The following is an 18,136-nucleotide window of genomic DNA, read 5'->3' as shown; positions in this document are numbered from 1 at the left end:
ATTGTCCACTAACCTACAAAAATCATAAAGGCAAACCTTTACACATAAATTATTCTGAATTATTTTTACTCTGTTTTCTTAGTTAGCAGTATTTTTTTTGTATACTTGTCTTCTGCCTCATTATAAAAGCAACCAAAACGACATAAACTACTATTTTGAGTGATTTTAATTGTTGGTCCTTCAAAATTGGATTTTCCATTTGATTGTAACATTTTGGACCTGAAATTCCAAGTTTAGAACAATATTTAAGCTTCAGAAAGAGTTATTGTTTCCTGACTTTTTCCATGATGTTATTTTAACTCATGCAACCTAGATAATTAGTTTCAACCTCAAGATTACAAACAGCTTCAGATATTTTTGATATGAGAAATCTGGAAATCTAGATGAAACTGTAACATTCAAATCATTTAAATATATCCACTCCTGTGCTCACCTCCTAAGGTTCAAAAAACCACTGCAAATATGTTATGGCTTCTACTATATTCTTCAAAATGTTACATCTGAAAACCATATCACCACATAACCATATAACAATTACAGCACAAAAACAGGCCATCTCGACCCTTCTAGTCCGTGCCGAACACGTATTCTCCCCTAGTCCCACCTGCCTGCGCTCAGACCATAACCCTCCTTCCCATCCATATAACTATCCAATTTATTTTTAAATGATAAAAACGAACCTGCCTCCACCATCTTCACTGGAAGCTCATTCCACACAGCTACCACTCTCTGAGTAAAGAAGCTCCCCCTCATGTTACCCCTAAACTTCAGTCCCTTAATTCTCATGTCATGTCCCCTTGTTTGAATCTTCCCTACTCTCAGTGGGAAAAGCTTTTCCACGTCAACTCTGTCTATCCCTCTCATCATTTCAAAAACCTCTATCAAGTCCCCCCTTAACCTTCTGCGCTCCAAAGAATAAAGCCCTAACTTGTTCAACCTTTTCTGTAACTTAGTTGCTGAAACCCAGGCAACATTCTAGTAAATCTCCTCTGTACTCTCTCTATTTTGTTGACATCCTTCCTATAATTAGGCGTCCAAAATTGTACACCATACTCCAGAATTGGCCTCACCAATGCCTTGTACAATTTTAACATTACATCCCAACTTCTATACTCAATGCTCTGATTTATAAAGGCCAGCACACCAAAAGCTTTCTTTACCACCCTATCTACATGAGATTCCACTTTCAGGGAACTGTGCACAGTTATTGCCAGATCCCTCTGTTCACCTGCATTCTTCACTTCCCTACCATTTACCATGTACGTCCTATTTTGATTTGTCCTGCCAAGATGTAGCACCTCACAGTTATCAGCATTAAACTCCATCTGCCATCTTTCAGCCCAAACTTGGACAACTGGCATAAATCTCTCTGTAGACTTTAGAACATCTACGTCTTTATCCACACCCCCACCTATCTTAGTATTATCTGCATACTTACTAATCCAATTTACCACACCATTATCCAGATCATTGATGTACATGACAAACAACAGTGGACCCAAACAGATCCCTGTGGCACCCCACTCGTCACTGGCCTCCAACCTGACAAACAATCATCCACCATTACTCTCTGGCATCTCCCATTCAGCCACTGTTGAATCCATCTTGCTACTCCACCAGTAATACCCAACCATTGAACCTTCTTAACCAACCTTCCATGAGGAACCTTGTCAAAGGCCTTACTGAAGTCCATATACACAACATCCACTGCTTTACCCTCATCAATTTCCCGAGTAACATCTTCAAAAAATTCAAGAAGATTAGTTAAACATGACCTTCCAGGCACAAATCCATGTTGACTGTTCCTAATCAGACCCTGTTTATCCAGATGCTTATATATATTATCTCTAAGTATTCTTTCCATTAATTTGCCCACCACTGACGTCAAACTAACAGGTCTATAATTGCTAGGTTTACTCTTAGACCCCTTTTTAAACAATGGAACAACATGCGCAGTACGCCAATCCTCCGGCACTATTCCTGTTTCTAATGACATTTGAAATATTTCTGCCATAGCCCCTGCTATTTCTACACTAACTTCCCTCAATGTCCTAGGGAATATCCTGTCCGGACCTGGAGACTTATCCACTTTTATATTTCTCAAAAGTGTCAGTACTTCCTCTTCTTTGATCCTCATAGTTTCCATATCTACTCTACTTGTTTCCCTTACCTCACATAATTCAATATCCTTCTCCTTGGTGAATACCGAAGAAAAGAAACTGTTCAATATCTCCCCCATCTCTTTTGGCTCGGGAGATAGCTGTCCACTCTGACTCTCTAATGGACCAATTTTATCCCTCGTTATCCTTTTGCTATTAATATAGCGGTAGAAACCCTTCGGATTTACTTTTACCTTACTTGCCAAAGCAACCTCATATCTTTTAGCTTTTCTAATTTCTTTCTTAAGATTCTTTTTACATTTTTTATACTCCTCAAGCACCTCATTTACTCCATGCTGCCTATAATTATTGTAGATCTCCCTCTTTTTCCGAACCAAGTGTCCAATTTCCCTTGAAAACCATGGCTCCTTACAATTTTTAGGATTTCCTTTCAACCAAACAGGGATATAAAGATTCTGTACTCTTAAAATTTCACCTTTAAATGTACTCCATTTCTCTTCCACATCTTTCCTATAAAACAAACTGTCCCAATATACTTACCTGTTTAAATGGATATCATGATGATTTTTTTTTTCAATGTCACAATATTCAGACTTGAGGGCCTGAGTTACACTATATAGAAAGGTTGGGCAGGCTAGGACTTTATGCCTTGGAGTGCTGAGGGGTGATCTTATGGAGGTGTATAAAATTATGAGGGGAATAGATGGGCTGAATGCACAGTTTTTTACGTAGGATAGGGGAATCAAGAAACAAAGGACATAGGTTTAAGATAAGAGGGGCAAGATTTAATAGGAACCTGAGGGGCAATTTTTTCACTCAGAGGGTGATGGATATATGGAATGAGCTGCCAGAGGTGGTTGAGGCAAGTGCTATAACAGCAATTGAAAGACACTTGGACTGGTACGTGGATAGGAAACGTTAAGAGGGATATGGGCCAAATGAGGTCAAATAGGACAAGCTTAGATAGGGTTTCTTGATTGGCATAGACAGGGTGGGCTGAAGAGCATGTTTCTGTGCTGTATGACTCTAAAGGACAACTGAAAAGCCTAGACAGTTGGCAGTTCTCTTTACCATGCAGATCAATGAAACTTGGACAACTCTCTTGTTTCATATTTAGATGTATGGACTTCTGAACATGAACTGACCTACATTCATGGAATTATAAAGCCACCATTAAATAAATTGGTATACCTAAATGTGGTAGAACTCTAAATTGATCTCAATTCAATCTTTACTTATGGTCAATACAAATCATTCAGTTTTTCATTACAACTAAGCAGGGATGAATGCATTTTACTGGTCAAAGTTCACACTGGTAATTTACTAGGCCACGTGAAAGTACACCGGAAGTCATAACTGTTCAATGATTGCAGAAAATGCACTTAATAAAAACATAGAAACATAGAAAATAGGTGCAGGAGTAGGCCATTCGGCCCTTCGCGCCTGCACCGCCATTCAATATGATCATGGCTGATCATCCAACTCAGTATCCTGTACCTGCCTTCTCTCCATGCCCCCTGATCCCTTTAGCCACAAGGGCCACATCTAACTCCCTCTTAAATATAGCCAATGACCTGGCCTCAACTACCTTCTGTGGCAGAGAATTCCACAGATTCACCACTCTCTGTGTAAAAAATGATTTTCTCATCTTGGTCCTAAAAGACTTCCCCCTAATCCTTAAAAGAGCTTGAAACCAGTTTTAGGGAAATGGAAACTGGACATGGGGATGGCTTTATGTGATTAACCCTTTCCTATCCAATGCAGGCAGCCTGCCATGATTGTCACAAACTGTAATGCTATCAGCAGAGGCCCCTATGATGTGAGTGGCTAGGATCTCTTAGCACAACTTAAAGACAGCCTTCAATTTTTAAAGGGAAGATGGACTGCAATAGATTTCAGTCTGGGAGTCTTCTTGGGTGAGAAGCAAAGTAGGGGAGAAGTCCTTTATTTTCAAGGGCCAAACAGGTTTTGCTGGAACAGTCTGCAAATACATTGAGAGAAGATAGCTATGTTGATCAGTGGCAGGAGTCAAACTCTTAAAAAATGGATAAGTGTAGGAAGGAACTGCAGATGCTGGTTTACACCGAAGATAGACAGAAAATGCTGAAGTAACTCAGCGGGACAGGCAGCATCTCTGGAGAGAAGGAATGGGTGACATTTCAGGTTGAGACCCTTCTTCAGACTGAGAGTCAAGGAAGAGGGAGTCTAGAGATATGGAAGGGTAAGGTGTGAAAATGACAGATCAAAGCCAGCGATGATAAGGAAATGTAGAATGATCGTTGTTAGCTGAGTGGAAGGTGTCAAGGAGGCATAAAACCAGTAAAATGAATCAGAAGGACAGTGAAACTAGTTGGGGAGGGTCAGAGATAGAGGGAAAGCAAAGGTTACTTGAAGTTAGAGAAATCAATATTCATACCGTTGGGTTGTAAGCTGCCCAATCGAAATATAAGTTGCTCTGGATACGGTACTACAAAAGTCCAATAGCTGTGGGTCCTGGTCGATGAATGAATCATTGATCATCATAACCCACTTTAGACATTCCAATGGTGGCCTTATAGAGGTTTATCAAATTATGAGCGACATAAATCAGGTAGATAGCAGATTTTATTTCTGCGGCTCGAGAGTCAATTGGAGGGAACAGGTTTAAGATGAAAGGAAAAAAAAATAAAGATCTGAGATGAGTTTTTCCACACAGTGGTGAATATTTGGAATGAGCTGTGGAAATGGTAGCAGATAACATGACAATATTTAGAAGGTACAGGTATTTGGATATCAAAGGAATAGAGAAACAGAGGGATACAAGCCAAATGCAGCCAAATGGGATAAGCATATTTTGAAATCAGGATCAGCATGGATCAAGTGAGCCTATTTCTGTGCTGTACCTGTCTATGATTGTATGAAATGCAAGCCTAACTTTGCCAGTTCCTTTCAACTAGTGCCAGCCATTCATCAAATTAAATTGCTTGGATATGGTCTTGTTCACAAAACTGCATGGTTTCTGCTGGCTGGACACTAAAAGAAAGGTAATGAGATGAGAGCATAAATGTTGTGTCCACTCAGCATTCAGATAAAATGTGCAAAGGTTAATCAAGCATTGCAGTGCCACCACCTGCTTTATAATATCACCCAAAGCACAATATAAATTATAAAGCGAGTCCAATTCATCTGTTAGTTCATGGTGTGTGATTTATTATGGACGCAGAGTTGCAACTTTTTCCCTCAGGTCCTCTCCTGCTCTTTTAAAAAAAAACCTTTGTGTGCTCTTCTCAACACATCCCCACTATTTACTTCTGCATCAACGGCATTGACCAAAATCATCTATTCACTTTCACTCACTTGGCTGAGGAACCAGCTGCAGAACCTTTCTCACCTCTAGCTCTTCACCCTCCCCCCACCCTCTACTTTCAGTCTGAAGAAGGGTCCCGACCCGAAATGTCACCCATCCTTTTTCTCCAGAGATGCTGCCTCACCAGCTGATTTACTGCAGCAATTCTAGTCCATCTTTGCTGGGGATAAATTGGCTGTGACGTTTCCACTAATATAACAGTGACCATACTTCCTTCATAAAATCAGCATGTTGTTTTGATTGCCCAATATTTAGTTACATTATAATAGGAGTGCAGACAATAATATTGGGACATAAGGCACTGCAGATGCTGATTTCCAGAAAAGGTACAACGTGCTGGCGTAACTCTGGGTCGGGCAGCATATCTGCAGGACATGGGTAGCGACATTTAGGTCAGGACCTTTCTTCGGATTGATTGTAGAAGAGGGTAGAAAACTGGAGGTGGGGTGGGACAAAGCCTGGCGAGTGATAGGTGGATACAGGTGAGGGGAGGGGTTCGATTGGCAGATGGGTGGACAAAGGCCAGAAATGAAAAGAAAAAGACATGGAGTGAAGAAGAGTGAAATGTGAATCCAGAAGAAGAGATCTAGGAGGACTGGGGGAGAGGAAAGGGGGAGGGGGGGATAGTGGGAGAAATGCACGTACGTCGAGGTGGGACAGTAGTATTAACTGCCTTCTGCAAGTACAAAAGACTGATCATCTTGTATATTATTACACGTACACTATAAACCAGCATACCACCCACCTTGATAAGAATACACGAATGAACAGAACAGATCAAAGTGAATGTAGACACAAAACGCTGGAGTAATTCAGCAGGACAGGCAGCATCTCTGAAGAGGAGGAATGGGTGGCGTTTCGGGTCGAGACCCTTCAGTTTGAAGAAAATGTTACTCCAGCATTTTGTGTCCACCTTCGATTTAAACCGGCATCTGTGGTTCTTTCCTACATATCAAAGTTAAGATTGACTATCACTTCCACCACACTTACGATGCAACTGTATCCTGATTTCATGCACTACACTACATTAGAATATAATTACTTTTCTTCTGAAAGGCAGGAGAGATATTTCTCACTATCTAAAACTCAGCACAAGGAATGTGAAATCAAAGACGCCTACTGAGCCATCGATCATTCTTAGTATCTTGTGAAGCCACTGCTTGCTATGGAATCTTATGCCAGTGGTACTCATAGATCATATGATCATAAGTGATAGGATTAGAATTGGGCCATTCGGCCCAACAAGTTTACTCCGCCATTCAATCATGCCTGATCTATATCTCCCTCCTAACCCCATTCTCCAGCCTTCACACCATAATTCAGTTCCCTCTCCCCATTCTCCATTCATTCAGCTAAGCTCTCCCCTCCAAATATATTAAAAGATACACTTCAAATATATCCCAGACTCTGGAAGGTGATTGCTGTTTGAGTGCAGCCCATCTCATTGTACTGCGGTGCCTTCCACAAAAGTCAGCTAGCAATTTTGGAAGCAAGTGTCGGAAGGAACTGCAGATACTGATTTACGAAGATAAACACAAAATACTGGAGTAAATCAACAGGTCAAGCAGCATCTCTTAAGAAAATGAATAAGTGACATTCATGTTGAGACCCTGGAAGCTGGTTGTGTTCATATTGTGTCAAGTGTTTAGACTATGGACAGAACCAATGCTGTTAACCTTGGGGTCTGTTGTGAGCTCCATGGACATGCAGACCATGGTAATGGATCTATCATCATAGTCCTTATGATTTCAATGGATAGGCAAACAACTGTTATCCTGGTTGAGAATGCATCATCTAATTTCTGAAAGAATATTTTATTTTTCTTATAGTTTCTTTTATTTAAAGTATATATTCTCTTATGGGAAGAGTTTTGAGAGGACCAAATAAATCCTGCCTTTGAATTTCAGAAAGAGCAGTGCACTTGCTAAGGGGCTTATGAATAGTGATAACAGTTCAAGAGAGATGCACATGCTTTTCCCTATTGAGATCTCAGTATTATTTCCCGTGTCATTATGTTAACCAGTGTACCTGTTGGAGACAGATCCATTGTTCAGGGGATGGAGTCGTGGGACAGTCATTGTTCCGGTTTTTGTATATAACAATTAAGCAATCCAGTCTTGACATCTTAACAGTATGATGTCAAAGTCAAGAACTGGTACACATACCAGGACTGACAGTGAATTCTTGCATTATAGGCATGTTAACACAACAAAGCAAATAGATATACAATAAACAATAATATAATAAACTATCAGTTATACTAGGCAAAAAGACCATAATAGTGCAAGCTGAAGGACATAGTGCAACCATTGCACAAAACGCATTGTAGTTTGGTGCTGAGAGAGAATTGTGCTGAGGTTCGTACAGTGTGGTTCTTCGAGTTAGATAATTGATAGGCCATTCTTGAGCCTAGAGGTCATGTGTCTCAGGTTCCGTACCTTCTTCCCGATGGTAGCAGAGATGAGAGACTTGATTCTAGAGTCAGCTGAGCAGAAGGGTCATGGCTACTGTTAAGATGTTGAGACTGCACACATTCCTAAATGGTCAAAGGTCTTGATGTCACATAGCTAAAGTGTCCTCATCAGTTTCTGCAGAACTGTGGATGCAGCACAGACCATCACACAAACCAACCTCACTTGCATTGACTCCATTTATACCTCATGCTGCCTTGGCAAGGCCAACAACATAATCAAGGATGAGTCACACCCTGGCCACTCCCTCTTCTCCCCTTTCCCATCGGCAAAAGGTATTGAGTTGTGAAAATGCACACCTCCAGATTCAGGGACAGTTTCTTCCCAGCTGGTCTAAATCCTGGATCTCCCCAATCAAGAGAACAATGGGAGCACTTTCATGAGAAGGACTGTAGCAGCCCCAAGGGGCAGCTCATCATTGTTTCGTTCAAGGGCACTACAGTCAAGCAATAAATGATGGTGTTACCAATGATGAAATGGATAATAATAAAAAATAATCTGATAATTGCACTGGATTGCATTTATCTGGCATTTCTGAAGGCAATTCACATGTACATTATCAATCACATTTTGATCCAGTCTATGTTTGGCCACACCAGAATAGCTGAGCACAAGCTTGAATGTCACTGAGGACTTAAGGGGTGTCTTAAAAGACAACAGGTCTGAGAACCAGAAATAAACTCCCGAGCTTCATGCTTAGTGTAGAACCATAACATTCGTGGATTCGCACAAACAGAAATAAAGGACCAGATAACACAATATTCTGCATGATATAATTGTATTTGTTACACAATATTCCACATGGATTGATGTTACTTTCAAATGGACAATTTATCGGATAGCATGCCAAATACATTTTTCCACTATAGCTCGGAACGTGTAATAATAATAAACAGATTTCTTGGATGCTTGTACAGTTGGAGGAAATTCCAGAGATAAGGAGGAGAGTGGCCCTAGATAGATTTAAAATGTGAAAGTAATTTTAAATTTCAAGCTGTTGAATAACCAGAAGCCAATGTCAACAGAACTGGACATGTGGTAAACCACACTTAAAATGTGTGAAAATTCAAGCAACACAGTTATGGATGAGGTTTAGAGGGAAATGATGGGAGGCCAGTCTGCTGTGTATTGGAGCAATCAATGCTAGAAACCAGGGTTTCATAGTGGAAGAACAGGGTGGATGTGGTAACAAGGAGGAGAAAATAGGATCGCTTGTTGCTGACATGGATATGTGGGTCAGATGCTTGGTAAAGATCAAATATCACAGCAAGGATGCAAACAACTAGTCAACTTCAAATATAATTCCAAGGGATAGACACAAAAAGCTGGAGTAACTCAGTGGGTCAGGCAGCATCTCTGGAGAAAAGGAATAGATGACGTTTCTGGTCGAGACCCTCCTACAGGCTGAAGGAGATGGGTAGAGCCAAAGCTTAAGGAGTAGATTTTTATAGCGAATTGGGCAGTCAATGATTATGCACTTTCTAATATTTCACTGGATAAAATTCAATAATGGTGTTTAGATAAACAGTCTGATAATTTAAAGGCAGTGACATGGTAGAGGGCCATGCTGGTGAGTTGGATATCTTCACTCTATATTGTGTACATGTCTTCAGATCCTATGGCGCACTACCAAGGCAGATTAGACAGACTATACAGAGAAATAATTTGTTCCAATACGTTTAAAATGCCTGACAATTGTGGATGAAAGGAAAGGCAAATTAGGAATCTCCTATAGTTAAGGTATTGTGCATGCGTGGTCTCCAGTAACAAGTCTCGTTTTGAGTAATATTATATTTAAATATGAATAAATATGAATATATTTATAAATATAATCATGTTTATTACTATTTGAATGTAATAGTACTAAAACAAGACTTGTTACTGTAGTCCACGCTTACACAGTACCGCAACTATAGCAATACTTCCGATATTCAATGGTCTCAAGAGAGTGAACCTGCCTCTGAATGTTGATGGTATGGGTTTCAGTCTTATGTCCCTGTCTCACGTAAACCTGAACGGAAACCTCTGGAGACTTTGCGCCCCACCCAAAGTTTCCGTGCGGTTCCCGGAGGTTGCAGGTGGTTGCCGGAGGTTGCAGGTAGTGGAAGGAGGTAGGGTGACTGACAAAAACCTCCGGGAACCGCACGGAAACCTTGGGCGGGGCACAAAGTCTCCAGAGGTTTCCGTTCAGGTTTCTTAAGTGGGACAGTGGCATAAAACCAGCGCAGGGAACACTTTGCAGTTACTCATGTTCATGAGCCCCACCCTCCACCAACCCCCCACCCCCCTCACCACCAACACTGGAGCAGCTGAGAGTCAGTTCACATATTGTCCACATAATAAAATACTGCAGGATATAAAACATCAGCGAATACGCCACAGGTCACTTTATTACCTACAAGGAAGAAAAATAGACCAATATATAGAAATAATATTTTGCAATTGTGAACATGCACGGTTTAAGTTACTTTCTCTTGCACTGCACTAATAAATGTGGAGGTAAAATATGTATTTGTGTAGTACCTGCCATGCGGAAAAGATAGAAGCCAAGCTGAGAAGGTCGGGGTTTGTGGTATGGCGGCCTCCCATATACTCGTCAGTGCAGATGGTGCACGATTCGGAATCTCTCCAGTCCCAGTAAGGGATGGTGAAGTTGTAATTATTTACTGTCTTCCTCAGTTCGTTTTCCCACAGCAACATGAAGGCTCGGTGCCAGGTAAGGAAGGCTGGGCCTTCGTGGGCAAAGTTAATATCTGGCCAAAGGCCGGTCGCACCCAGCAGCGCGTCTCTGGACGTGTAGTAATGCATCCAAACAAACAGATCATACACACTCACATCTCTGAACATGGGACTTGCGCCATTGCGCATCTGGGCATAAGTCCCTGTGGCGATCTGATAGGTCTGACTGATGGTGTATTTAGCGAGGTTGAGATAGGCAATTAGCTGGTCCTTCTCTTCGACACTCAGGTCCAATATATTTTTCCTGATGGACATGCGTTTCTCTGCGCAATTGGCACCGACGAAGCCAAACCTGCAGTCCTCGCAATGGACGCCCATGAAGTTTTGGTTGCATCGGCAAGTCCTGTTGTAAAAGACCGTCGGCCACTTCTCCCGGTCATCCACTCCCTCGAACGGGAACTGGGCTCCATAAGGAGCGGAGATCAGCAGCACGTCTTCACACGAACCTCTTCCAGACCTCACCCCACACGGGGAACTGTCCCCACGCCAAACTGGGCAACACTCTTTGCTGGCGAGTGCATCTGGAGAGGTACACGCACGGGGGAATTGTTGAAGAGAGAGTCTGCAAAGGCTCTGAACGCAAAGAAACCAAAGAACCACGTTTTGGGGTGGTTTCATTCTGCCTCGATTCAGAGCAAGGATTCAAATACTTCGACTTATATCTCAACCTCGCATCACATGTCCAGGATTAATGAAAAGAGCTTTTCTTCCCTGATTACGCAAATCATCACCACAGCGCACATCTGGTGAGGGTTTACAATGCCTTTTATTTTCATTTCCCGCTCAAAATCTGTGTGATTCTCAACAATGATTAGTTCAACGGCTTATATAATAGTTGAACTACTTCTAGACGGTAATACATAATTATTCACATTTCCACAGAGAAGACTCTATCGATTCATCAAACGCAACGGCGCACGTTACGGCTAAATAATTTGTAACTCAAACTTTCTTCAAAGGAAGCCACAAGGAAGATGGAATTAAGGATGGTTAGATAACAACATTCACGGTCTACTCAAAATAACTTGGAGATAGCACAAGACACGTAGGAAATACGTCCCTTCATACTGTACCACAGAATGTAAGCGGGCTATTCTCCTCTGCAGTTAGTGGTTCTGTGCAGAATAAGGTCCGCGATGGCTGTGAAATTCATTAATCTAATGCAAAAAAAACGAGCATCCCGTGTTCAGTCCAACGCATCAGAGAATGTTAAGAATTTGCCCTGGTGCAACTCAGGAGGACGAGTTGATGTATCTGAACGGTGTTGCTGACATTTAAGGCACAAAGCGAATTGTGGATCACAAGCGCAATGCTTGAATGGCGCAGGAGCACGAGTTTCTTTAATCCTCGGGCTCTGGACCACAGGGTGCATTTGAAGTTTAACGAAGCCTCGCACAAGAATGTTTCTTGTGTTGGAAGGAACTGCAGACGCTGGTTTACACTGAAGATAGGCACAAAATGCTGGAGTAACTCAGCGGGACGGGCGGTATTAATTAGACCTTTTAAATGTCATTCCATTACTTTGTCGGGGCTCAGATGACAATTTAGAATAAAGTTGCTAACACGGACAATCCTGTATTCATGTCAAGGTAATTGTACACTTCATGAACGAGGAATGGAGCCCGCAAAGACGGACGAGTAGGCGAGAAGTGGATATTTATGGGTTTAATTCATGCATACGTGAAAAGATTAAATGGTCCAAAATTAAATTTCCTTTTAAGTCAAGTCAAGTCACATTAATTTATATAGCACATTTAAAAAACAACTCTTGTTGACCAAAGTGCTTTACATTTGTTATAAGAATAGTACACACAAGCAAGCTACATACATATATATAAATAGTCCTCGCTCAGAGGGCGTCAGGAAAGGCTTGGGAGAACAGATAAGTTTTTAGTCTAGACTTAAAGGAGTCGATGGAGGGGGCAGTTCTGATGAGGAGGGGGATGCTGTTCCACAGTCTGGGCGTGGTCGCCCCTGAGCTTATGCCTAGACCGCGGGAGCTTATGCCTAGACCTTTGTAGGAAACTCAAGGAATTGCAGATATAGGGAGGTTTCAGGGCAGTGGGTTCACGACCCATGACCCGTACTGTTGCTATGCAACTCCAAATGGAGTACACGCGATGAACTGCAGGTAAGCACTTACCATTGTTTCCAGCATAGCGGGTCCGTTAAAATCCGCTGAAATTGTCAATTTTTGCGCTGTAAATAATTATGAATATCGGGATAAAGGTGAGAGACATTTAACCTACTTCAGAATTACAAAAGTGAGGAGAAATGACGGTAGATAGAAGAGAGAGCTGAAGGGACAACAGCCAGAGTGCTTGGCGAACATTGGCCGTTTGCTCACTGTATTTTATCAACTAAGGCATTATTTATGTTTTTTCTTGATTCCTTTGGCATCTAAAAAGTTTCAGAAGTGATAAGTCTGGCTGTAATTTTTTTAAATCGCCCATGGTTCTCAAGTGGGTTTTTACATACAAAATGAAAACGCATCTGAAGAAAAATTTACAGCCATTCTGATCACTTCTGAGACTTTTTAGATACCCAAGGAATCAAGAAAAAACACAAATAATGTCTTAATGTTGATGAAATGCAGTGAGCAAATGCGATAATTCCCAATATTTTCAATTCCGATATCTGCACGGTCAATGTTCGCCAAGCACTTTAGCTGCTGTTGTCCCTTCAGCTCTCGCTTCTCTTTACCTTCATTTCGCTTCACTTTTGGAATTCTGAAGTTGGGTACATGTGTCTCACATTTACCCCGACTTCCACAATTTTTTTCAACGCAAAAATTCAACATTTTGCCGTTTTTTAACAGGTAGGAAAATATGCGTTTCTTGCATTAATAACATATACCGGAAGTTACGGATGTCCTCCAGATAGATTAACCGGCTCCATGCATCAAGCCCTATGACCCAGTGACCTTACGTGCAAACCACCTATTGGAATCATGAGCAAAACAATAACGTGCTGGATGAACATCCGAAGAAGGCCTTAGACCCACAGCATCGCCTGTCACTGAGCTCTACTCTAACACTTTGTGTTTTGCACAACTTTTAAAGTATTTTTTCCATCGTAGGTTTCTCCCGGACCCGCTAGCCGATATCCACGTGGATTTGCCCCAGGGGATAAGGGCTAGCGGGTCAAGGCGATGGAAAAATTACTTTAAAAGTTGTGCAATTTACTTTAATAGATTTAGCAAATCTAAAGCTTATATTGGGATGGATATGCCGAAATAGGAAAGGGTTCGGTAACTTGATCAAATCGTGGCATTTAACAGATTTAGACAATTGACAATAGACAACAGGTGCAGGAGTAGGCCATTTCATCTTTTCGAGCCAGCACCGCCATTCAATGTTATGGCCAGCTGATCATCCACAATCAGTACCCCATTCCTATCTTCTCCCCATATCCCCTGACTCCGCTATGTTTAAGAGCCCTATTTACCAGGAGTATGGGGAATTGAAAAGTTGTGGGTTATTTAATTGACAAACATGCGGCATGGAAACAGGCCTTTTGGTTCACCGAGTCCACACCGGCCACCAATCACCTGTTCACACCAGTTCTCTATTACGCCACTTTCCCATCCACTAAGTCCCTACACACACGGGACAATTTACAGAGGCCATTAAACTGCAAACCCGCACGTCTTTCGGAGGGAGCCCATGCGGTCACAAGGAGAACATGCAAACTCCTCACAACGAGGCAGGAGCTCTACTTGCTGTACCACCGTGAGAGAGTTTCAAGGATTGTAGTGAAGACAACCCTAAGTTTTGTCAACATTAACTGAGTGCATAGAAGATAGTGGGTGCAAATAGGAATATGGGGTAGAGGATGGCTCTGGGGAAACTTGGAGATGATGAGTAATTGGTATCGCACAAAAATTCATGTTGGCTGAGCTTTAGACTGGTTGAAGATAATATGGAAGGAAGATGAAAGTTCAGCGAGGAGAGTATTAGCGTTCCACCATCTGCGAAAGTGACAAAGGTTTGGATATGATTTCACCAACAGCAACAAACAGGAGAAAACACAGATACAGGAAAGGTTATAGCACTTTGTTTCCAGGACTAGTCACCCTAAACCCAAGCTGCAGAGTACAGTCACCTCTCCAGCGTTGACCCAACCATGTGTAAAAGCTATGCATCGTCAAGAACTAGTACAGTCGAATCTGGAGCAAATGGAAAAAGTAATGCTGGAGGATGTAGGACATCTGGAGGACATAATCATCTGTGGAGGGAAATGGACAGTTGATGTTCTGGTCAGGATGTGCTGGTCATCTGAATTGAGGGAGTAGAGGGGAGATGGCCATGATTGGTAGGTGAAGGGAAGGGATGGGGTTAGATCTGACAAGCCATAGGCAGGGATGGCAGATGGAGTTAGGGGAGGTAAGGTGGAGGTGGTGGGAGAGACTGGGAGGTGATAAACGGAGATGGTGGGCTGTAGGTGATGGAATCTTCTTAAGGTGAGGAATCAGATTAGGGTATAATGGGGGCAAATAGGAACAGTGGTGGGAGGGGATGAGGGATGTGGTGAGAGTGCCATGTGAGCAGCTGAGCTAGTAGGTTTTGAGCCAGGAGGCAGGGCAAGGCAGCAGTGAGAAGGTTTAAAAGTGCTCTATTGCTTGGCTCTGAGAGTCACAGCACCCAATAAGAAAAGGTGAAGCTGCCAATTGATGGCAGCTGGGTGCTGAGCCCAAGTAAGTCCTGTTTTCTGGGGGTAGGTGTTTTTACTGAGGAGATCGTAGAAGCTAAGGAAATGAGGCATTGGTGTAATGATGTCATAAATCATATATGAATTACCAGAGGTGGTTTTAAATCTAAAGGGCCAATCCCAAGGTGTTCCTGCAAATCAAATGGAGGATAGCATGATTCATCAAAGATATAACAGGACAGGACATGTGATAACATTTAGATGATTGACAGTGGTAAACGTGGAGAGGATGAGTGGAGGGGTAGGATTTGAGAGATTCCAGACAATAGGTAATAGACAATAGGTGCAGGAGTAGGCCATTCGGCTCTTTGAGCCAGCACCACCATTTAATGTGATCGTGGCTGATCATCCCCAATCAGTACCCCATTCCTACCTTCTCCCCATATCCCCTGACTCTGCTATTTTTAAGAGCACTATGTAGTTCTCTCTTGAAAGCATCGAGAGAATCTGCCTCCACCACCCTCTGAGGCAGAGAATTCCACAGACTCACCACTCTCTGTGAGAAAAATTGTTTCCTCGTCTCCATTCTAAATGGCCTACTCCTTATTCTTAAACTGTGGCCCCTGGTTTTGGACTCCCCCAACATCGGACCATGTTTCCCGCCTCTAGCATGTCCAAACCCTTAACAATCTTATATGCTTCAATGAGATACCCTCTCATCCTTCTAAACTCCAGCATGTACAAGCCCAGCTGCTCCATTCTCTCAGCATATGACAGTCCCGCCATCCCGGGAATTAACCTTGTAAACCTACGCTGCCCTCCCTCAATAGCAAGAATGTCCTTCCTCAAATTAGGATACTAAAACTGCACACAATACCCAGGTGTGGTCTCACTAGGGCTCTGTACAATTACAGAAGGACCTCTTTGCTCCTATATTCGATTCTTCTTGTTAAAAAGACTAACATGCCATTCACTTTCTTCACTGCCTGCTGTACCTGCATGCTTACTTTCATAGATTGATGAAGAAGGACCAACAGATCCCGTTGTACTTCCCCTTTTCCCAACTTGACGCCATTTAGATAATAATCTGCCTTCCTGTTTTTGTTACCAAAGTGGATAACCTCACATTTATCCGCATTAAACTTAATCTGCCATGCATCTGCCACTCCCCCAACCTGTCCAAGTCACCCTACATTCTCATAGCATCCTCCTCACAGTTCACACTGCCACCCAGCTTTGTGTCATCTGCAAATTTGCTAATGTTACTTTGAATCCCTTCATTCAGAATTAGATCTGGGAGCCATGTAGAGACAGAAAGAAGTCAACAGCTGCCTGGGCAAAATGTTGACAAAGGAAAGCCCTAAATCTCTGATATCTATCCACAACCCCATGTTTGTGGCCTCTGTGTATTTCAGAAGCTGATGGATTTGATCACAATGGCAGCATTTAATTTTCCAGGATTATCCAGACCAAACACAAAGCCCTTTGATAAATTTACATTCTTCCCGAGAGGGATGGAGAAGAAACAGGCCCTATAATGAGTTGAATATTAACAATCTTACTATTGGCTGCATTGCAACCCAAAGCAGAATTTCTTTGATTTTAACCTCTGTCCTTGCTGTTCGGCAGGCAAAACCAAACTTGAGTGGTTGTTGGTGGAGTATAATGTTCTTGAATTGGTTTAGTTTAGTTTGGTTTGTTATTTGTCATGTGCAGTGAAAAGCTTTTTTATTGCATGCTATCCAGTCAGTGGAACGACTGTGCATGATTACAATCATGCCGTCTACAGTGTACAATCACAGGATAAAGGGAATAACGTTCACTGCAAGGTAAAGTCCAATAAAGTCTGATTAAAGGTAGTCCGCTGGTCTTCAATGGTAGGTCAGGACTGCTCTCTAGTTGGTAATAGGCTGGTTCAGTTTCCTGGTAACAGCTGGGAAGAAACTGTCCCTGAATCTGGAGAGAGGAGAACAAGGAGTGACCAGGGTGAGGCTGGTCCTTGATTAGGTGGCCTTGCTGTGACATGCCGTAATGTATCAGTGGCAAATAATTCAAGCCTACACTGACTCAATTTCCTACAGTTCAAGTATTAAGAATCAGTGATGCCCAGCAAAAGGACAGGAAGGGGCCTGACCTCTACTCCAACACAACATCCCGATATCTTGTCACTGCCTGCCCAATGAGCTCTCTGTCATTTTGACACAACCTCAGAAAGTAGCATCATTGGTCCTGTTTGATAATGTTTGATTAGTGGTGGCTCTGCCTAAGCAGCTGCAGCTCGCCTGCAGTCCGTTTGTCATTTTTCTTTTTGTCTTTTTCTTTGTCATGTTAGGGGTATTCCCTTGGTTTATTTTTAGTTGTGTAAATGTGGGGTAAACTTTAAAAAAAATCTCTTCCTTGAATGGGGACGCGACCTTTTCCTTGTCATGTCTCCCTTTCGCTGGGGCCTAACATCGTGGAGCTGGCGGCCTCCAATTGATCTGATGGCTCTGGTCGTAGAGCCTGTGGACTTACCACCACAGAGCTGGCTGAATTCGGAGGCTGTGGTGGCGTTGTGGCTGCGACCCGACTTCGGAGCTTTGGATGCTGTGGCCGCAGGCCCTGTGGACATTAACATCGGGAGCTCGCAGATCCCTGGTAGGAGAATGATTTTCGGGAGCTCCCGCAATGGCAACTTCAACCGCCCCGAATCACGGGGTTTGGATTGGCCTGTCGCAGGGCTTTTCATCGCCTGGCACGGCTTAATCAGCCGCGGGACTTAACATCGCCCGCCGGGGGCTTTAACATCAAGAGCCTCGATCACCTCGATG

At 42.6% G+C, this 18,136-nt stretch overlaps 1 protein-coding gene across 1 annotated transcript in view; it reads right to left on the bottom strand.

Moving 5' to 3' along the window:
• Positions 1 to 11,800, bottom strand: part of tyr (tyrosinase) — a 38,463-nt gene extending 26,663 nt beyond the window's left edge. Inside the window, exon 1 of the mRNA XM_055637261.1 lies at positions 10,461 to 11,800. Coding sequence (XP_055493236.1) covers positions 10,461 to 11,294 — 834 coding nt within the window. The 5' untranslated portion in view covers positions 11,295 to 11,800. The remainder of the gene's footprint in view (positions 1 to 10,460) is intronic.
• Positions 11,801 to 18,136: the final 6,336 nt, after the last annotated feature.

This window comes from Leucoraja erinacea, chromosome 6, assembly GCF_028641065.1.
Source record: "Leucoraja erinacea ecotype New England chromosome 6, Leri_hhj_1, whole genome shotgun sequence".
NCBI classification, from domain to species: Eukaryota; Metazoa; Chordata; class Chondrichthyes; order Rajiformes; family Rajidae; genus Leucoraja; species Leucoraja erinaceus.
The sequence above is the reverse complement of the archived record's forward strand: the minus strand, read 5'-3'. Positions and strand labels throughout refer to the sequence as shown.